At 40.7% G+C, this 21,888-nt stretch overlaps 2 protein-coding genes across 7 annotated transcripts in view; both read left to right on the forward strand.

The window, feature by feature from the left end:
• Nucleotides 1-4,176, forward strand: part of palm1b (paralemmin 1b) — a 51,716-nt gene extending 47,540 nt beyond the window's left edge. The window contains exon 6 of the mRNA XM_033988864.2: nucleotides 957-4,176. Within this exon, the coding sequence (XP_033844755.1) occupies nucleotides 957-1,318 (362 nt within the window). The 3' untranslated portion in view covers nucleotides 1,319-4,176. The remainder of the gene's footprint in view (nucleotides 1-956) is intronic.
• Nucleotides 4,177-8,110: 3,934 nt separating this feature from the next.
• On the forward strand, nucleotides 8,111-21,246 carry ptbp1a (polypyrimidine tract binding protein 1a). Of its 6 annotated transcripts, none has more exons than XM_033988857.2 (16): nucleotides 8,111-8,216; nucleotides 8,892-8,945; nucleotides 9,072-9,102; nucleotides 12,896-12,956; nucleotides 13,123-13,295; nucleotides 13,725-13,871; nucleotides 13,950-14,120; nucleotides 14,199-14,309; nucleotides 14,420-14,594; nucleotides 14,668-14,745; nucleotides 14,817-14,998; nucleotides 16,228-16,261; nucleotides 17,415-17,507; nucleotides 18,254-18,470; nucleotides 18,555-18,632; nucleotides 19,163-21,246. In XM_033988857.2, the coding sequence occupies exons 1-16, from the start codon at nucleotides 8,209-8,211 to the stop codon at nucleotides 19,293-19,295; spliced, it is 1,746 nt and encodes a 581-aa protein (XP_033844748.1). In that variant the 5' UTR covers nucleotides 8,111-8,208; the 3' UTR covers nucleotides 19,296-21,246. The 6 variants fall into 6 exon arrangements, with proteins under 6 accessions (XP_033844748.1, XP_033844749.1, XP_033844750.1 ...); XM_033988858.2 differs by having other exon boundaries at nucleotides 9,075-9,102; XM_033988859.2 differs by having other exon boundaries at nucleotides 8,112-8,216; nucleotides 14,841-14,998.
• Nucleotides 21,247-21,888: the final 642 nt, after the last annotated feature.

A 21,888-nucleotide genomic window follows, 5' to 3' on the forward strand; every position in this document is an offset into this window, starting at 1 on the left:
TGTGAAAATGAGTTTGACACTCCTGGTCTACAGGAATAAGATGATGTTGTGAACTATATCATTTAAAATAAAAAGTTGGATTTGTGCAAACTGTTGAATACGTTTGTCAAAAGTACTTATACCCAGACACTCACTGATACTAGATACTCATTTGAACACGTATTGATACCGGAAAAATAACATAAACTTAACAATATTTGATCCTTTCCTAGATAAATTTATATCAGAAGTATAAGACCACATGGGAATATTTTAAAAAGAACAGTTATTTGTGCTGAAGATCACATTTTGTTTTTTAAAATGTCTATCATATTAAAATTGGAATCGAAATCGAGTTTGAAATGTTAGTGTGTGCGACCAGTAGTGACCAGTGGTGGAACATAACAAAGGAAAAGTAGTGAAGTACTGTGCTTAATTACAATTTTTAGGTGTCTGTACTTTCTGTAAGTATTTTTACAGTGGATACTTTTTACTTTTACTTTACTACATTTGAGAGAAGGCATCTGTACTTTCTACTACATGTGTGATCTGGACTGAAAAGTAAAAGTATTTTGGAGAAAGGTCTCAGGTGTGTTCTGCACAAATCTGTATCAAAATCACTACATTTGAAACTTTATAAGACTCAAAATATGTAACTTTTCCCTCATAGCTCAGAGGTGCTCTTCATACTTTCTTCATACTTTTACTTGAGTATTTTTTACTTTCTTTTTGTGTCTGCACTTTTATTTAAGTAACAAAACTGAGTACTTACTATTGGTGGTATTATACTTCACTTACTACAATGCAAAATAAAAATGTAAATGTAAATATAATCCATGTTTTTGTAAAGTTAGCAACAAATCCAGAGCTAATTTGCCAGAATAATGCTCTATTTCCAGTGTGAATCAATAAAGTTTATCTTAAGTCATAGTTCTATTGCCTTGCTGCCTCTAGTGACATTCTGGCGCTCCCTACAGGTGAGAATGGAGTAGTGCAGAACTCGGGCCAGACCCCAAAGAGAGAAGTGACCGGGGTGGAGGCCAAACTCCTGGGTCCCAGTCCAGACCAGGCCAGCGCGGACAACCCGGTGACCCTGGTGTTCATGGGATACAAAACCGTGGAGGAGGAGCAGGAGTCGCGCGCCGCCATGGAAGGGGTCGACGGCAACGTGAAGGCCGAGTTCGTGGTGATCGAAGACGGCGAGGGGAAGGGAGGAGAGGGCGCCACAGACGAGCAGGCGCCCCCTAATGGTAGCATGGCGGATAAGGAGAAGGCCAACGGGGCGGAGGAGGAGAAGAAGGAGAAGAAACAGAGCTGCAAGTGCTGCACGGTCATGTGAGAGCCGGGTCTACGTGTGTGTACGTGTGTGTGCGTGTGTGTGACTGTGTGAAAGTGTGTGTGTGCGCCAGGACTGGACAAAGTAACACAACAAAAGCAGAAACACAGCCAATATCAACAAGAGCCCGAACAAGCTCAAGAACCACAAAGACTTAAAAGTACAACTCGACTTCTCCAATATGTATTTGAATTTTAATTTCAATTGATATTTTTCTATTTTTCTGTCTTGACATTTATATTGTATTCATTATGTATATCTTATAATGAGACTGTGTACTGTAAAGTCATTGGTATTATTGTAAAAAAAAAAAAAACATCAAATGTATTAGCTCGCTTTAGCTGAACAAATCTGGAAAACCTCCCAAAAAACGCTAAAGCTGAACTATGTAACCTTTCTGCGTGATCCGCCGCTCGCTTTTCTCCATGGAGATTACACCGCTTTGCCTGGAATGTCCCGCAATATGCCATTAAACGCATCCACCTTACATTTATTTAGTTACAGGTGTTTTATTTCTCAAAAAATACCTGAAAAAACATGCATTTTTACTCTGAGCCAGGACTTCGTATATTCGTTTAACGCCATAAAGTGAAACATCCCAGGCAAAAAAAAATGTAAAAATTAAAAATGAGCGTCTCTATGGCAACAAGCAGCTCCAGAAAAGCGACATAGTGCAGCTTTATATAAACTATGAAGGACACAGTAAAGATATATTTCTCTGTGTAGGCCTATCAACTGTTTATCGGTCAATGTCATAGTTGGAATATTGTCTGAGATCTTATTTTGAATAGTATTTTAATATATTGATATGAAATTATGTTTTATACAATGTATTTATTGTTTTTTTGGTTCGGAATCATCTCAGTTCATCCTCTGCATGTGAGCTTGAAAGCAGATTACAATCATGAAGTGTCTTTGCTTTAAAATCGCAAATGTTCTGTTGGGTTACACTGGTCGTTTTTAACTTTTAGGGTTAGAGACGTTTCGCAGCAACGAGACAAAGAAGCAGTGAGTGAGTGGATACAGTTCTGTGCAAAAGGTTTTAGCAACTTTATATTTAAAAAAACATGAAAAAACTATGAAAATTTTAATCATAAGTAGTTTACGCTTGAAGATTTTCTAGTTTAAGATGCGTAAAGATGCTCTATATCTGTTTTCCTGTGTTGGGTTTGCCACTTGCTTGTGTCCATGGAGCTCGCTTTGCCTGAAATGTTCCATAATATAGCATTAAATGTTTCTATCTTGCGCATTTATGTAACTTTTCACTGCCCAAAAACACAAACACACTTAAAAAAACATGCATTCTTACTGGTATCGATCTGAGCTTTAATTCGGCGTGTGTTGTCATGCAGATCGATACGTTCAAAGCCACATTATGGAACATTACGGAGACAGGCACGTGGTGAAAGTTACACAGCGCGACTTTAAACGCTCATTTCACGACTTTTGCGCAGCACTGTATACCTATAACTATTTAATTTTTTACTATATATGACAGATACTTTACGACGCATTGTAAGAAACCATTTCGCAGTGACTACAAACGTTCGAAGTACTTTTGTTTTTTGTTTTCCACTGTTAAATTTTATGTACAAACGTATCACTACGGTAGCATTGCATGAAGCCTTGCAAACTCGTCACTCGTCTGGTCTTTCCACCATCACCTCCACATGAATGTAACTGCGCAGGGGTCAAACTGGGACAAACGTTATGACATTTGTCCGGCTTGTTCAGCGTGCCACTATTATTTTATTATTATTATTATGATAAATAGCATTTTTTCTCTTCATGAACCAAATCAAATGTTGCTTATACATATTATTCACTGAGTGTGGTTGGCTGCTGTGCTCTCGTTCTCCCAGTTTAACCCCTGATAATAGATTTTAATTAGAAACACTTAAATGTGTAAAATTTAAAAGTTTAGCTGCACCCAGGTAGTTTTTTGGTCTATTATAGCAAAAAGTGGCCGGTTGAGACTTTTTTACAATCGATTAGGTCAGTGATACTCAGCTACTAATATCACCCGTTCACTCTTTCACGTTTATCATCACAACAAACTCAAGTTGGTGCTATTGCCGTGTCTTGCCGTCTGTCCGTCTGTCTCTCCCTCCATCAGATTTTGGTCTACGGAAAGAGGATTGTGGGTAATCTGCCTCCTTCTTCGCATTTTTGAGCGAAAGAAAGTTCAGTACCAGATGCATTGTCTCAAGTCTTGCCTCCTGGTTCCTTCACACATTCCAATGGGAGGTCAACAGGCGTGGACTGATAAATTACGGTCTATGCTTTCCATATGTACGGCTTGAAACTCTGCCTCCGGTACTTTCACAATACTTTCTTGTACTTCGTTGTGTAAAATATATACATTTTGTGTATTGTCGGTGCCTTCGTCCGGTTCATTGAGTTGGACTTGTCTTGTTTGTTGCCATTTATTTATAGATTTTTCTCTTTCTGGCTCCTGGTTTTACAAAGATCCACCTTAAACACTGCCTTTCATCCATGCTTTTATTTTGAAGAGGTTGCAGCTCACTATATAGGACATATGCAAACTATGGTCTCCAAGGAAGGCCGTTTCGAGGACCCAGTTTTTTTAATGCAACTTTAGTAGGTTTGTTGTATTATGGGATGCCTGTATGATTAATTGTTGTAAACTTTTGACATCATGTATCCGACATACCCTGCTATAGGCTCCATGTGTGCATCATACTGTTGTATATGTGCAGAAATGTTGCTATGGACTTTTGGTTGTCGTGGGTCTCCGGGACAGCAGCAGAAGTCACCTTGTGTTTGACCAATGCCTGTTCATTCTGTGATTGTCTCAGTGTTTAATCTTGAATAAAATATTGTTTTCAGCAGATCATAAACGCTGCAGTGTGAGTGTGTTTGAGTACACGGATAAAACTGAACTGAAACGCTGAATCAAGATCATTCATTTGTAATCAGCGATGATCAGCTTGTTTTTCTAATCGAAACGTCTACAATTTTTTGTCAGGGAAAGCATTTAGTTTGGAGCAGAGTTTGAACTTTGAGGGAAAAGTTTTGAGTTATTTCTGTGTTAAATGTGCTAAAAAAGTGCTAAAAAGTATTTTTTATGTTCAAGAAAGCCATACTGGTTTGTTTTAATAGAAAAATATCTGAATATGAAAATCATTTTGACTTCGACAGTATCTCAAACCATAATAAAACAACTGACTAATCCGGGTAGCAGAATTTTTTTCCCAGCCCCTAAGTCTTTAAGTCTGATCAGGTTCCTGACATAAGGCCTATTTTAGGAAGAAAAAAACAGAAGCTAAGGAAAAGACTCATATTTTTGCCCCTGAAAGGAAGTTTTTGGCTGTTGCAATACCAAATGAGTCCACGAGAGGGCGTAAGTTTATTGCTGTCCTTTCACATATTTCATCCAAACCAATGTGATGCATGTCTGCCCTTAACTCAGTGGTTCTCAAATAGTGGGGGGCGCCCCCCTGGGGGGCGCGGATGAGATACCGGGGGGCGCGTATGACTCCGCGTATGATAATAGCAGATCGTGACACAGGGCAGTGAACAAGAAACACTTTTGCTAAAGAGACACTATGGAAAACATTTTAACAGGGATGAAAAAAGGCGGAGATAGGCGGAGGTAAAGTCACCCGAAAAATAAGACGAGGAGGAGTCTGATGAAGAGTATTTAGCACTTGACTTCACTGTGACTCCGGTGGGACACGAGGACAGACCGGTGTCTGCTGTGGCAGTGGACAGTGTGAAGACAAATAAGTTAAGACCCCACCTCATTACACCTCAGTCACGCTGATAAGACGCTGGAGTTTTTTCAGCGTAAACGTGCCAAATATTAACAACAATCATCCACTTTGTAAATGTCACTTAAAGCAGCGAGCACTGAGCATCATGTAAGGTGGCGTACCAAATTGCTAAATTATTTGTTTTAATTTTGATATTTATTTAATTTTAATGTATTATTTTGATATTTATTTAATTTAAATTTATTCATTTGATGTTTATTTAATTTTATTTTTTATTTGATATTTAATTACATTTCATTATATCATTTCATTTATTTTATTTTTTCAGGGGAGGGGTTTTCTCTTGCATTATATTTAGTGCATTTGATATTCTGATTGGCCTATTCAAAACAATACTAAACAAGCTATCTACAAATATATAATTTAAATGCATTTCTTCAGTTTTAATGTGTAAATAAAATATAAGCCTAATGGAAATCACAGGCCCATTTAGACATTTTGAAACTAAAAGGATGTGTAACCCGACTATAAAATGTAGGTCATGGTCCCTAAGAACACTGCATGAAAATAATAACTAAAGTAAATGTCCGCAGTGGCTGTCTCTCTGTTTCTCTCTCTGTTTCTCTATTTTTGTTTTGGATTAGTAGACCCAGTTTCTCCCACACCCGCTTTTATGTGAAATGTAACCTAATGTTTGTGTGAGACAATGGAGTAAACAATGGGAAACAAGGGCGAGGCATTAGGAGCCCGCAGGAGGTCAGGTATCACCAGTGCTCTACAAAGATACCCTCAGTGCAGAGCAGACACTGTGGGGCAGGACTCAGGTTTGGGCTTCTTCAGTAATTACAGACACACAAACTGAAAATTAGGGCAGTGTCCTGTAACTTAGGCTTATCTAACTGAGACCAATGTAACTTAGACTTATGTACCTTAGTGCTGTAAAGACTGACGGAGGGAGCAAATATTCAGGCCTGGGAAACTGTTTGAACAAAGTTTATTTACAGACACGGAATGTGAATGAACATAGACAGAGCAGATAGTTGGGAACGGTGTCATATGCAGTAGTCTTGGAGCAGGTCAGAGGCTGGGGTGCTCGTACCCGTCGAGGTGAGCTGGATCTGAGTCTGAGGTGTTTGTACCGGTCATGGGGAGCTGGGTCGGAGACGGATGTGCAGAGTGGTTCCAGGGAAATGTGAATGAACAAATAAACCAGAGCATGACATGAAGAAAAATCGGAAGATGACAAGATGATCTGGCCCTGAGTGTCGGGTCCTCAGTCCTTTTTATCCTCCACAGGTGGCGCTTGATTGATTCAATTAAATTAATTTTATTTTTGTAACACCCCAAATCACAACAACAGTTGTCTCAAAGGGCTTGATAATGAGTTGGAGGTGTGAGTGGGAGGAACCAGAATCTCCACCCAACTCCAGGCTCAAACACGGAAGGGAGGGGGGAAAACAGCAAAGAACACACCAAAAAACAAAAAAAAAAACAACAAAAAAAAAAACAACAACCCTGACACCTACATCTATGTACCTTAGTCCTATGTACCTTAGACCTGTGTAACTTAGTCCTGTGTAACTTAGTCCTGTGTAACTTAGTCCTGTGTAACTTAGTCCTGTGTAACTTAGGCCTGTGTAACTTAGTCCTATGTAACTTAGTCCTGTGTAACTTAGTCCTATGTAACTTAGTCCTATGTAACTTAGTCCTATGTAACTTAGTCCTATGTAACTTAGTCCTATGTAACTTAGACCTGTGTAACTTAGGCCTGTGTAACTTAGTCCTGCATAACTTAGGCCTATGTAACTTAGTCCTATGTAACTTAGTCCTATGTAACTTAGTCCTATGTAACTTAGTCCTATGTAACTTAGACCTGTGTAACTTAGGCCTGTGTAACTTAGTCCTGCATAACTTAGGCCTATGTAACTTAGGCCTGTTACTTAGGCCTATGTAACTTAGTCCTGTGTAACTTAGTCCTATGTAACTTAGTCCTGTGTAACTTGGTCCTATGTAACTTAGGCCTGTGTAACTTAGGCCTGTGTAACTTAGTCCTATGTAACTTAGTCCAATGTAACTTGGTCCTATGTAACTTGGTCCTATGTAACTTGGTCCTATGTAACTTAGGCCTGTGTAACTTAGGCCTGTGTAACTTAGTCCTGCATAACTTAGGCCTATGTAACTTAGGCCTATGTAACTTAGTCCTGCATAACTTAGGCCTATGTAACTTAGGCCTGTGTAACTTAGTCCTATGTAACTTAGTCCTGTGTAACTTAGTCCTATGTAACTTAGTCCTATGTAACTTAGTCCTATGTAACTTAGTTCTATGTAACTTAGTCCTGTGTAACTTAGTCCTATGTAACTTAGTCCTGTGTAACTTAGTCCTGTGTAACTTAGGCCTATGTGTGTCAGAAAATAACACACAGTGTTTCGTCTTTAAATTAATTACGCATCAGCTAAATTTGCTGCTTGAATTCTCAATTCCTTTTTTTTCCATCGACACTATTGGAATAATTATCTGCATGGGTGCGTGGGTTAATTTATTTACGTCGACCCTGAGTTAATAGGCTATTCTTTTCTCTCTCCTAATAAGTTTTAGGCTAATAAACTGTTTATATGGCTTCTATCGGAGACTATAGGCAAAATTGTGTCTTAAATGAAGGCCTAGTTGAAATAGGAAGAATGCTTAACCGCACACAGAGTCCAATTTCAATTAACTCAATGTTTTTTTTTTCTTTTTGTCTAAGGCTGTTCCTTGTTTTGCAGCACCACCCTGATGCTTTACTTTTGTCATAAGAACAAAGAAACTGCTTAGACAGTTATCTTTAATAAGCCTACCGGCCATATGTTTTATATCACATGTTTCACGTGATCATCAAACTGAAACTTCCCTTCCCAGACCCCTCCGCACCGCTCCCTGCTCCCATTCCCCAGTCTCTCTAAAGGATGGACGGATGATGTGGAAATTTGCCGCGGACTTCCCCTCTGTGTAGTGACCGCGCTCTCGTCCAATCAGAAACGGCGCAGCTCTTTTACCCCGCCCCTTGGCACACAGCTAACCAATCAGCGCTCGCCTCCGTGTGTTCAGCCATTTTGTAAGAAAATCAAGCAAGTGTGCCGCCCTACCTTCTCTTCAGACCTGCAGTTTTTTCTTGTGCAATGGACGGGTAAGTGAAAAGAACCTCTCTTTAAGACTTTAATTCAGACACACCCGCCGTGAAACCTCTTTTTTTCCACGGTTAGTTTAGTTTGTGAAGCGTACTGGCGGCGACGGTTATCTTTTAAAACACCCGGATGGAAAAAGTTAACTTGAAAAGAGTTTTACGTGAAAACAAGCAACAGTTAGCCGCGGAGTTAGCTAACTGTTAACTGTTGCTATGGGATTTTTATGTGTTTAATATGTCTCCGGGGTGAAATGAGAGTTACTAGAGTGGGTAAATGTGTGTTTTTGGGTGTTATTGTGTCGGTTGGAGGGGTGTTTGTCTCACCGTGCGGTCGTTAACTTGGTTTTGACGGGGACTCGATGAAGCTAAAGCAGCGTGTCTCATTTCCGCATTCATGTGGCTGCTGCGCGTGAACCAGGGCCGTGGCGGAGAGTCTGGCTCGGGCATCTCACCCTCATTTGATTAAAGACTCCTCCGGTGGGTTATCTCTCACACGACAGAGGGGGGGGAAGATGCCTCATTGTCCCTCTGTATTTGCTATTCGTTTGTCCTCCTCAGCTGCCTGATCTGGGACCTGTTGCTCGCGGCGGTGTACTTCTGCTGACGTAGATCCCTTGCAAACATCTTTCTTACAATAAACTCTTGTGTTTTGTTTCGCTTTTTTTTGTTTTTTTACAGCCGCCTAGACGCTGACCTGTACCCGCTGGGATCCGGCTACGTCCCTGAAATTGAGTAAGTATTTGTTTATCTGCAGGTCTTTAATTGTTGTGCTGGGGTTTTGTTGTAGCTTGGCTCATTTTCATCACTGTTTACATGATTGCATTTCCTCTCTAATTGTAACCTTCTGTCTTGTTTCAGCAGTGTCCATGACATATCAGTTGGCACGAAGGTACGTCAGTTTCTTTATTTATTTTTTATTTGGAAGGGAACATGTACAAATGCATTAATCTTACAAAAGAAAAGATGATTTGTACCAGATTTGGCTACTGCTACTTTGCATGTGTAGTCCCTGGGCAGGTGAACACACATTAAAAATGCACATTTCATTACAATTACATTATAAGACTAACAGTTCTTCATTAGCATTAGCGGTAAAATGCAATAAATGTCTCCCAAGTCCAATACATGATGTTTCCTACGGTCCATATCAATTTAAATAAAATCAATTATGTGCAGGTTTTTACAGTAAATACAGAACATTACAAATTAACTAGACCGATGTGGACACATTTGAAATAGTAAAATTATTAAAATCTACAGACAATTTCAGACTGTCTGGATTCCCCTGTCTGATAGTTTGAAATAAAAAGGCTGTCTGAGCAAAGGACGAGAATTTTCTGTATTGATCTAGAAATATTTAGTCTGATAACAATAATATAAGATACTAATGCAGAAATATATACGTTATTATGTCTTTTTTTAGTTATTCACAAGCTAAACTATTGTTTCACTTTGTTTGTGGCTGTGTTTTTTGATAATTATAGGACACGCATCCTTTGGTGTGTAATAGCAGGCTACCCATCTATTTTAAACATGTATGAAGTGTAGCCTGTTTTCCCCCCACTAGTGCTAAGATTAGGAAAGGACAGAATACAAAATGTGTTACCAGAGTGGGTTTTTGTGCTCTTGTTGCATTGCAGAGGAAATGAGGCTTCCTGTTTATTTTATGTGCCTGTACCTACCAGCTAATTCGCCTTGAACACTACTGATTGTGAGTTTAACAGTGTTGGGGCATGACTCAGTTAAGTGAAATGTCCGGGGATTGAATTCTTGTATGCTTGAGTGACTGAATCTGCTGTTTTTATAGATCAGGAAAGGTTAGTTGTTTTCTATTGATTCTTTGGACTTATCTCATCAAAATTCCTACATTTTTCAGTGCTGTTACAAAGCTTTAGTTCATTATTTGAAGTGTAACGAAACCCTGTTTCCGTCGTACCCATCCTCCTGCAACTGTCCTCATCCTGCCGGGCAAAGGTCTTTACACTGTTTAAACAAGGCTACAGAAACACGCCTTTAGGACACAAGCCCCACCCCCAAACTTGTACATTAGTAAATCCGGTTATTCTTGAAAACCAATGCAACTTTTTAAATGCATTCTGCAAGACTATACTTTTTGTTTTGCACTTTGTATAACTGTATTCTTTTGCCTTGGAGCATTGTAAGAGTAATGCTGCTGAGTTATGGAGCAGTGCCTTTCTGGAATCTGTAATTATTGGGTCCGGGCAAAGCGTCTGGTATTTCGTGGTCGCATTCCTGCCCCCCTCCAGCCCCCCGAGAGGCACGGCGCCCTGCCCCCTTCACTGGAAACACGGGGCAAACATGTCTCTACCTGCACTCTTCCCTTTTGTGCATCTCCCCATGGGCTTTTTTTTACAATCACAAGTACCCCGCCAGCCTCCCCTTAATAGATGTGTATAGTCTAGGCTAGTTGGTTCCATATGCATTTTGGTGTACTCTGCCCTTTGGTTGCGTACATTTAGTTTTGCAACTTCGGTTTTGGCTTCGGGGTCGTTCCAGAAGCATGTTAGTCAATGTTAGTCAGTGCTGTGTCATAGTAAGAGTGACAGTTGTTCTTGAACTGCAAAAGTAGCTGAAAATTGAGAATATTGTTGTTTTATTTGAAAATGTTACCTAAAGAATTATTTAGGTAGCCAGAGAGTAATTTTAGTCTGTATAGTCCATATAACAGTTGTGGTTATCAGTAAAACTTTTTTTTTTTTTTTTTTATGCAAGAACAAACCACCTAAATAAATGTCAAAATTTGTATTTCTCAGTTCTCCTTCATTTTGTTCTAGCGAAGACTTGTGGAGCAGTGCACACATCATTTATTATTAGAATGCGGAAGTTTCGAGGGGAGGGGGGGCAGTCTGTTCCTGTCACAGAGCAACAATAGTCAGTTCTCACAAGGAAGTTTAACTAAACCTTGGAAAATGGCCCGATTTTGTTGCCTTATCGCCCACACAAGGCCATGGCCACTTCCCTTGTGTCCTGTGGTTCACATCTGGTATTAGCGTCACAAAGCTTCACTCATTCTAGTTTGCCACATTTTGTTTAGTTAAAGCTGACTAAGTATTTGGCTTTTATAATTCTAACCATATGTGCAGTATTTTGATAAGATGACCATATGAGACCTTGTAACTCTATTAGGAAAGACGGGTTTTTTTTTCTGTGGATTTGCAGGGACTTAAGAGCCTCTGAGTCAGCCTTTTATATGTTTTACTCATCTAAAATAGGGCTGTACTGTTTTGAAATAATATCTTAGCAGATTTTCCCGTCAAGGATTGCAGTTAGATTTGCTATTTTGTCTTTAACTGTGCACTCTGAACAATTGAGGTTTAAAAACACCAAGGCGAAGACTGAAACCATTACAAGAATCCCATGCATTTCAGAACCTGTTTGAAGTCAGGTTTAGCAGCTTTAGAAGATCAGATACTTGTTGTCTGCAATTATTTTAAGAATGAATTTCCGCTGTAGTGTTCGAGACCATTCAGAAAGGAGTTTAACATAATCTGTGATCTCATTGCAATTTGTTCATAGCATTGGCTTAAAATTTAAAACCACAGATGTCTTTCACTTTTGAATCATAAGATGCAGAATGTGTGCCGACCTGATCACGTTTATTTTTTTTAACCGCTGTAGTCTTCTCTTTCGTGTGTGTCTATGTGTGTTTCTATAACAATGGCCCCAGTATAAATGTGAACAGGAGCTCCATTGTAACCCTGTGTAGAGCTTAGACTGCTGAGCCACTTCTTGTGACTGCTGCACTTCATATCAGTAACCGCAAACACATAGAGCAAAGAGAGCGCTCGCCGAAACACAACTTTATTATATGGACGAGTGAGGAGTGATACAAGCTGGTTTAAGACACTAGCTCTCTATGTAAAGCCTGAGCATTCCCATCTGGTCTGAGGCCCCGGCAGTATGTCCTCCTCTATAGTGAGTGATGAGATGAAAGCTTGGAGTGGTCAGCAGCTGGAAACCCTTAAACCACTTAAACATGCCCCTCGGCTATGGATAGTGACTGTGCATTACATGTTCGCCAATGGAGTGGGAGGATATGGACCAGAAATGTTTATTATTGTTATCAATGGGCAGATAATTATGATCGGATATTTTTTGTGAATTGTCAGTAATGTGCTAATTTTGGATGTAAAATGTTTTAAGTACGTAGTTTACCAGTTCATATTTCAGTCTTCTTTTACAAGAATCCTTTGAATTTCAGAACATGTTTAAACCACAGGTGCAAGACAGATAAATGTCTTCTGCAAAGAACAAAAAAAAAATCCTATTGTCTAAATAAGTGCACCTTTTTTATCGATTTGGTAATTGTCTGAGGTGGTTTGCACATAGGTCTGCACAATATATCCAAGTAGCAATTTGAGTTGGCACAAATGATTGTTTCTTGTTGGGCCGTGGATTCTATATTCTGTTAATTTATACAGACTGTTCAGATTCAAGCTAGGTTATTTAAATACAGGTTCAGCTAGTTTGCAAGAAAGTTATATTCCCTTGTAAGGAAGAACTGGGCTCCACTGTGTTGTGCCTGATCCTCTTTTGGTTATCAGATGACTTCCTGCCTTATCACACAATGGCCCAGGTAACATGAGTGCGGCGCTGTCCACCTGCTGGGCTGTGTGCGTGGCTGTTTGCCATGAATTGAAGCATTGTTTTTGTGTTTGCAGAGGGGATCCGACGAACTGTTTTCTTCCAGCGTATCCAACGGGCCCTATATCATGAACTCAGGTAAGGAAGGGGGTTGCCATAGAAAGGGTGAATCTTTTCCCCCTCCGTCCAAGTACTTGTCAATGTGTGTGTTGTTTGCGTTGTCATGGTGAGCAATCCATTATTCAAGACAAACCCGAGCCCTCTGTTCTCTCCTGATTGTATCTGCTTGTGTTTCCGGCCGCAGCCAATGGCAACGACAGTAAGAAATTCAAAGGTGATGTGCGCAGCCCCGGTGTCCCATCTCGTGTGGTGCACGTGCGCAAGCTGCCCAACGACATCAACGAGGCCGAGGTCATCAGCCTGGGACTGCCCTTTGGAAAAGTCACCAACCTGCTCATGCTCAAGGGCAAAAACCAGGTACGAGATGGACCAGTACTGAACAAACCTGTAGGACTGCTGTTTTAGATCTGCTCTAGATAAATGTTGTATGTTGACTGTGAGTTTAACAGGTTTACGTAGTTAACGGCTGAACCAGATTTTTATCATCTTTAAAAACATGAAAAACTGAACTAGTTTATTTCAAACTGTTTGCAGTTCTAAAGTTATTCGTCACTTTCCTAACACATCCTAACATCCAATCATTTTTGAGGGCAAACGTTTGTAGTAATAATAATGCTAACAACTAGCCTGCAAACAGTGCACTTCCTGGTTCATGGATGATAAAACACTACACCACTGTGTGTCACCTGCTTCTAATTGTAGTGTTCACCCCAGGAGTTACTTTTCCAATATCTGTGCTAGTGCAAAACTAAACTAAAAAGTTGTACTTTTTGCCACCTGTTGCAGGCCTTCCTCGAGCTGAATAGTGAAGATTGTGCCCAGACGATGGTCAATTACTACTCCTCTGTCACACCAGTCATCAGAAATCACCCAGTTTTCCTGCAGTACTCAACACACAAGGAGCTCAAGACCGACAACTCTCCCAACCAAGTGGTGAGTTCAGATGAAAAAGCAGAAATATAAATTGCTGCTTAGAAGGATGACAGGAGTTTAATCATTGCCTTTCTGTAGCGTGCCCAGGCAGCTCTGCAGGCAGTCAATGCTTTACACGGAGGGGCTATGGGGAGCATGGCCATCTCCACAGACACCAGCAGCCTCGGAGGTCCCACCAGTCAGAGCCCAGTGCTCCGAGTTATCGTGGAGAACCTCTTCTACCCTGTCACTCTGGACGTCCTGCACCAGGTGGGCTGAAGATTAATTACAGACCGTAGAAGAATATGGCTAAATGCTCTTTGTGCTAATTAATGTTTGTATCGACAGATTTTCTCCAAGTTTGGCACTGTCCTGAAGATCATTACTTTTACCAAGAATAACCAGTTCCAAGCTCTGATCCAGTACGCTGATGCTATGACTGCCCAGCATGCAAAACTGGTAAGCAACTCTTATCTTTTATCTTCTCTCACCTGTTAAAATGGACTGTACATAACTCTTGTGTATTCTTTATGAAACTGTCTGTTCTGATAAAATACTGTGTGTTTCAGTCTCTAGATGGACAGAACATCTACAATGCGTGCTGCACTCTCAGAATCAGCTTCTCCAAACTCACCAGCCTCAATGTGAAGTACAACAATGACAAGAGCAGAGACTACACCCGCCCCGACCTGCCCAATACAGATGCTCAGCCCACTGTGGACCCCATGACTGCCGCAGCCTTTGGTACAGATACTGAAATATACGGTTTTCTAAAAGTATAAAGCAGGATTCTGATTTTTACTTTTGTGTTCATCAGCTCCTGGCCTTATCTCAGCCTCTCCATATGGGGGCGCTCATGCATTCCCTCCAACGTTTGCCATTCAGCAGGCAGCAGGTAATGATGCAAGCCTTTTATTTAACATTTAAGACTTGTAAATGAGAGTATTCATCACATTTTGTGTAAAGATAATCGTTTTTGTTTGGTTCCAGGTCTCTCTATGCCTGGTATCCCCAGTGCCCTGGCCTCTCTGGGCGTGGGGCCCACAGGCATGGCGGCCGCAGCCGCGGCTGCCACTCGCCTCGGCCTCACGGGGCTCACAGCTGCCGCCGGACACAACGTCCTATTGGTCAGCAACCTCAACCCAGAGGTCAGTGCTCTCATTCAGCTCATTCAGCCCAAGCTCCACACGCAGTGCACACACCTGAACACACGCAGTAATGACACTGACACACACAGGCGTTTTACATGACTGCGCGTCCCTTTTAAGAGGTCCACTGTTTTTAAACTGTCTCCATGTGACCGTTACATTTTAATATTGGGGTTTCATGACCTCTCTCTATCAGGACCTCTCTGTGTTTGACCAATCCTGCTGTATTTCCAACTTGCCACTTTGCTCACTGTGAATTTTAAGTTTTATTTAAAACACTAACTTCTTTTTTACAAGAAAACTTACCATTTCATATCTTCATTTTTGTCCATTAGTTTGAATCATTCTTATGTTGTTGGAGAGACAATATTACTTTTGTAATTATTAGCAGCATTTTACTACTGTGTTGATTACAAAGTGTGGCATGTGTCAGTCGTCCCACATGGTTTAGTCAGTGTTTAATTTAAGTATATTTTACTTTGTTTGAGTTAATGCAGTATATGTAATATAAGGTAGTGCTTTTGTTTAGTTTGTTAATGTAGAATATCAAAAGCATAGTATTTAAAAGTACATATTGTCTCTGCCTTTTTCTGTATTTCATTGTTAATCTTTTTCTTCTTTTTTCTCCTAGTGTTCCCATAGTGACAGTGCATTTTAATTTAGCCAGTTCTACTGTCTGAAGCACTACATTTCTTTGTGTATACTGACCTTGTTTTTACTTCCTTTTTTTTCTCTCTCTCTTCTGTCCCTCTCTCCCCCACTCTTTTGTTTTGACCCCCTCCTCCCGACCTTCGCCAACTGACTGCACGCCCCATGACCAATAATTACCCCCCTCTGTCCTGTACCCCGCTGCCACCCCTGTCACCTCCACACCCCCACTTCACCCAAACCATCCCCTCACCCCTCTCCACCCTCTCCCCCCATCCACTGTCCCAAATCTGGCATCCAAAATCCACTACATCCCAAACAACAAAACCTCCAAACACGACATTGACACTCATCCGTTCCCCCATCGCTCTCTCTCTCTCTCTCCCTCCTCCCCTCTCTCCTGTCTTCTCTCCATATTTTGCTCGTCCCTCATGCCTCTCCTCCATGGTGGCCTTCCGGTGGACCTGGCTGCCCGTGGCCCGCGGACATATCCCGACTCCACTCTCCTCCACTCCGCTCTTTTCCCCTTGTTCCCCTGTCCCCTTTTTTTGGCCCCGCTGCTCCCCCTGCTGTCTCTAAAGAGCGTTACGCCACACTGCCTCTTTATTCTTTTCGGTACGTTATCATCCTTTCATCTCCTTTTTTTATGACTACTGTTACCTGGCAAGGTGGGCATGTCTTGTCTCATGATGTTTGCTCTTTAACCACTGATGGCTTGTCATCAGGCTCAGGGCTGTGGGGGGGCGGGGGTCTTACTGTTTGGTTTGGGGGTGGTCTGAGCTGTGTTGGTTGATGTGGGTTTGTGGAAGGAAGGAGAGATGGACTCAATCGAAGCTGCTGCATTTCATTGCGGAGTTAATTGGTTAATATCTCCCTAATCATGTATTTGAAAATTTACTTGTTTATGTGAATCTTCCAGTAATAATGCTTAATAACTAAATGATATTGGTTTAAAAAAATATATATATTTTTTTTGTATTATTGTTTTGGTCCATTATGAATAGAAAAGAACATCCAAATTAATTTAAAGCAACAAAAAAAAAAAAAGACACATTTTTGTACATTTTGTTAATTTAAAGCCCTTAATTTTATGTTTATTTCTAATTTGGTCTGTAATTCATTTAAGTCAAGTGTTTCTCAACTGGTCTGACAGCAGGACTCATTTTACTCCACACTTTTTATCCCACCGTTTTCATTTATTTAATATTTTTTCTATTTCTTTTTTGGCGTGTAGTTTCCTTTCATTTCACGCAATTATTGTTTGCAAATATTTTAAATCGGAACAAAAACCTACTTTTTTGTCCATTTCCACCAGTTGAGAATCACTGTTTAAAACTCAATGTAATGCAGCTGCTTCCCTGTGGACCAGTTTTGACATATCTCAAATATGTCCCACGTACAGATAAAATGGTCTAATATTAGGTTTGTGCATGTCTAGTTCATTCTTGCATGTCTTTTAGTTATAATTGTCTTCTCTACTGCTAATCAAAAGACACTTATTCCATTTTTATTATGCACTTTGATTTTTGTCTTCAGATCTTCCTCCCCAAACCACCACACACCGCCATCTTTTTAATGACCCAGATTAGCCTCAGTAGGTTTAGCTTTGATTTAGCCAAGAGAAGTAGCCATTAGATAATCGGTTAGCATTTACTTAGTAGTTAAAATGTGTTGATTTCACTTATTTTGTTGCTGTGATTGTGTGGCTGTATGACATGACCCACTGCTACTGTATTGTAACATTTGTACGTTGTTCTTCTAATCCTAGGCGTGTACGGCGATGTGATGAGAGTCAAGATCCTGTTTAATAAAAAGGAGAACGCTCTGGTACAGATGTCTGATGGCACACAGGCTCAACTAGGTACATATGCACAAACACTAACCACTGAGAGCTCTATCTACTGCTTTCATCTCATTGTCGACATGATGTATTCATCAGCAGGGGGTTATTTTTCTTTGAGAGACTAATTGGCTTTTCTAATATAATTTGGTATTCTCCAGAAATGTATAACATACAAGGACTCGGTGTCTTGTAAACAACCAGATAGTGCCAGCCTTGACTGTTCTGTTTTGTAGATAATGTAACTTTACTGATGCATAATAACAACACTGGTTCTCAAGACCTTCACCTCGAATATTACTAATCATTTAATTTAAGCAAAGCCACAACACATTAAGTACTTGAGTATATTTAGTACTACTACTTTCAGGCATGTCAGGGCAGTGGAAAGGCTGTTTAAAGGTGAACTAAGAGTGACTAATTGGCCATTGAATCCATGACAGATGAGAATCAAGTAGAAAACAACAGCGTATCCCAGGCATCTCTTCTATCACCTTCTATGACTGGATAGAATTGTATGTCACTTGTAGTTGCTTCCTTATGGCGCTCATCCAACAAATCGTTTTTAAAATGTATTGACAAAATCATTCCGTCTAGTTTCTTTTTCAAATATCTGATTTTACATTACACTTTGTGGTTTCGTGATTTAGAAGTAATTGGATACTTTAAAAATGTTCTGTGAAAAAAACCCTGAGCAAGAAATGTGAAACGTCTCCATCAAAAGTTGTCCTGTTTTTGTTTGAGTCTCACCGAGTTGTGTTTCTCAGCCATGAGCCACTTGAACGGCCAGCGTCTCCACGGGAGGGCCATGCGCGTGACTCTGTCCAAACACACGACTGTGCAGCTGCCTCGAGAGGGCCACGAGGACCAGGGCCTCACCAAGGACTTCAGCAACTCCCCACTGCATCGCTTCAAGAAGCCCGGCTCCAAGAACTACTCCAACATCTTCCCCCCATCGGCCACACTCCACCTCTCCAACATCCCGTAGGTTTCATTGTTTACTCCACTCACCCCTCTGCTGTAAAGGACTTATGCAAACTAAATATTTATTTTTTTAATCCTTTTCAGTCCTTCTGTGATGGAGGATGATCTTAAGAGACTGTTTGCAAGTTCAGGAGCTACAGTCAAAGCTTTCAAATTCTTTCAGTAAGTAACTTTTCAAACAAATTGTACTCAAACTATTAGTCAGAAAATACAACAATATAACCAAATATACAACGATTTATCTCTCAACTATAACTTTGTAGTCTTGCTAGAGGACGAACATTGTTTCCTTTCTTTCTCTAATGAAACTAGTCATGTCATCCTTGAAGAGGTTGTACTATAATGGGGCTGTGCAATTTAAAATGTTCTAGTATTGTCATTTTAATTAGATTTACAATATGCCATTTTAATCAGGATTTAATTCAAAATGCACACTGTAAACACCAGGAGCATTCATATTTTAGACAAGAAATATATTACTGTTTGTAACAGTCTAAACTACAGGGTTAGCTTCTTTTTTTTTTCCATACTATGTTTTGTAGCCTTTGTGATTGCTGAAATTACGAGCTTGTTTTGATTACTGTTCATTTTGCCTCCTTGACTCCAGTTCGCAAATTATACACAACTGATAAGGAACTCCATTGTAAAAGCACGCGGCGCTGTGTAATTACCTGCAATGCTTTTGTCCCCAGAAAAGACCGCAAAATGGCTCTGATTCAGATGGGCTCGGTGGAGGAGGCCATCGAGTGTCTGATCGAGTTCCACAACCACGACCTGGGAGAGAACCACCACCTGCGTGTGTCCTTCTCCAAGTCCACCATCTGAGTGCCTCCATGGACCAGTGCACTGCTCCTCTACGGGCGTTCGTTGCAGGGTGTTGCTCACTTCAGCTCATTTCATTTTAGGTTTGGGTAGAAAATCGGACCTACGCTGTGTTACTAACAGTAGCCCAAAGGAGACCAAAGTATAGATATAACTTTTTATTTGTTAGCATCTTTTGTCTTTTTAATACAAGTGCATAGTAGTATACATCTGTAACGCAAAATAGCCAACATAGTAGCATTGAAGTAATCCTCGTTTTCCTTCCTGGAGTGTTTACATGTTAAACGACGGCTTCTTTAAGAGGTCATCTGATTTCCATATTCTTTGTACTCAAACCTGTTGAACATATTTACCCGACGTGAGCAACATTCTGCATTGAAACCTGTTTGAGGCAGAGCTGAGGCTGAACTGTCACTTTAGACCAAATCTGGAGAAATCCGTATCTGTGCTTACGTGGATCAAAGCGTCCACCACACACTCGAGCATTCCTTAGTTTCCATGATCTCTGTGCCTTCTTGAGACGCCACTGTCAGTCATCTTGGCCAGTCACAAATACTCACAATATTGTTTTGCCTTTGACCCCAATCACCACCTAAGGATCTTATTTTATTTACCTTAATGTTTGGAGGGGTCGCTTATAATTTAGTGATGACCCCCTGTCCATTTCTGTGCCTTACTTTGCTCTGAGCAGACTGCCTTAAGCTCTCGCTCTAAGATATTTCAATATCTTCTCTTGCCTTTGGTTTACACCAGCATTTTAACAATGGGCAAAGTGGCTTACACAGACTTTTCTTTTTTCCTTTAATCATAAACTGTTATTCTTAAGCATGTAGCCCTTTATAAGTATGTAAAACTCAATGTAAGCCAGTTAGATGCATAATATCCTTGTTAGTTGATGTAGTGCTGTTAGTTTTGACAAAGGTGAAGTTGGAGCCAGCTCACCTGTCTCGTCCGTCACTGCTTTAACCCCTCGGAGTGGTGATTTGGACTTTATTTAATCATTATATGTTCATCTATAATTTCACACCTATATATTTGTGTATTCTTTTTAATAGCATTTACATGTTTATCATAATTGAGCTGAAAAGGCTGGTGACGGAGTTAAATTCTCATTACAGTGCCTTGTACTGAGCTGTAATTGGAGACTTGGCCTTGTGGGGGACTTGTACCTCGCCTTAAGCCCCATTCATTCAGGTCTTACCACAAGAGCAGCTCAGAGCCTGCATTGTCGCTACAGTAAAGGCTGTCCTGGGCTTTTCCTTAAATTCAGGAAGAATGGGCCTCATTCCCTGTCCAGTCTGACAAGTCAGATCCTTAGTGCACTTTTACATGGACTGGTCCACTCAAGTCATCACTCAAGTCTTAACATTGTCCTATTCCACTGCATTGGCCACTGTAAACACTAGAGCAGATACAGAGGTTCTGTTTGTAAAGGCTGGTTTTACATAGTACAGAGCCACATGTAGCACACGGTTATTGCTGTCCAGGACCAAAGTACAGTATCGTCTGCCCTTTTGTGCTGTAAAAATCACATTCCCCACGTCTAACAAATCACAGCTCTGACCCCTCGTCACATGTCACGTGTCCTGTTAATCATCAGATACTGTATATTATTGTAGCCCTTGTTTGATTCCTTTACACAGAGCCTACTTTTGTAGAATGATCCTTACTGAACGGCAGTCTGACCTGTGATGTCGACCTGTAGATTTATGCCTTTGTTGTTCAAAGCTTTTATTTTGCTCTCTTTTTATATGGGGGCGGGGTGGGGTATTGTATGAAGCGGGGTTGATGGTTGTAAATATTCATGTTTTTGTACCACAGAATCATTTGATTATATCACTTTACGTTCAGAACAGAACATGTATATTTTGATACGACATGACAGACATATAAAGCTCGTACGAGCTACAAAACCAACTTTTGTAACACAAAGTTATTAAAATATCTGAACACAGTGGTGTGTGTGTATGTGCCCCGCTCCCCACTCGGCCGGTCTGTTCTGCTTCTTCTGCCTTCAATAAATCTTCAGTTTTTTCCTCTTTCATCTGCCTGGTTCCTCTCTGTCTCTCTGGTGTTCTGCTGCTTAATTCAGTTAACGTCTTGTAACATTTCCACATTTCCTGTGCTGTTTATCATTGGTGGATTTTACCAGCTCTCTCTCCTCTGAGCTCATCCATTATGAACTCCAGGTCTTAGTGACTTGGTTCGTTTCCTCAACATCTGTACGTCAGACTTGTGCAGTGTATTTCCTGTGCACAAGTCGACACCTGCTCCTCTCCATCACTGTGAGTAATCCTGTTCTCTGCTCCGACCTTTCTCTGTGACTGGCAGTTGGCTTTGCTTATTGAGCCACGGCATTTCCACGAGATTATTGGGATAAAACACAAGCAGCGTCTGGGGCATCGCTCACATCAGTGTTTATCAAAAAGTTGCTTGGGGACAGACCGGTTGGACAGTGTTATTTGTTCTTTTAGCCACTAGGGGGAGTTGTTGCACTTTATTTAACTTGCAGTCCCTTGATCAGAGGTGCCCTTACCTGCCACTCATGCACAGTCAATACTCTGTTCATTTTGAGTGCCTCTGGGTTTTCTGGCAT

Source organism: Periophthalmus magnuspinnatus, chromosome 22 (assembly GCF_009829125.3).
Source record: "Periophthalmus magnuspinnatus isolate fPerMag1 chromosome 22, fPerMag1.2.pri, whole genome shotgun sequence".
Lineage (NCBI taxonomy): Eukaryota > Metazoa > Chordata > Actinopteri > Gobiiformes > Gobiidae > Periophthalmus > Periophthalmus magnuspinnatus.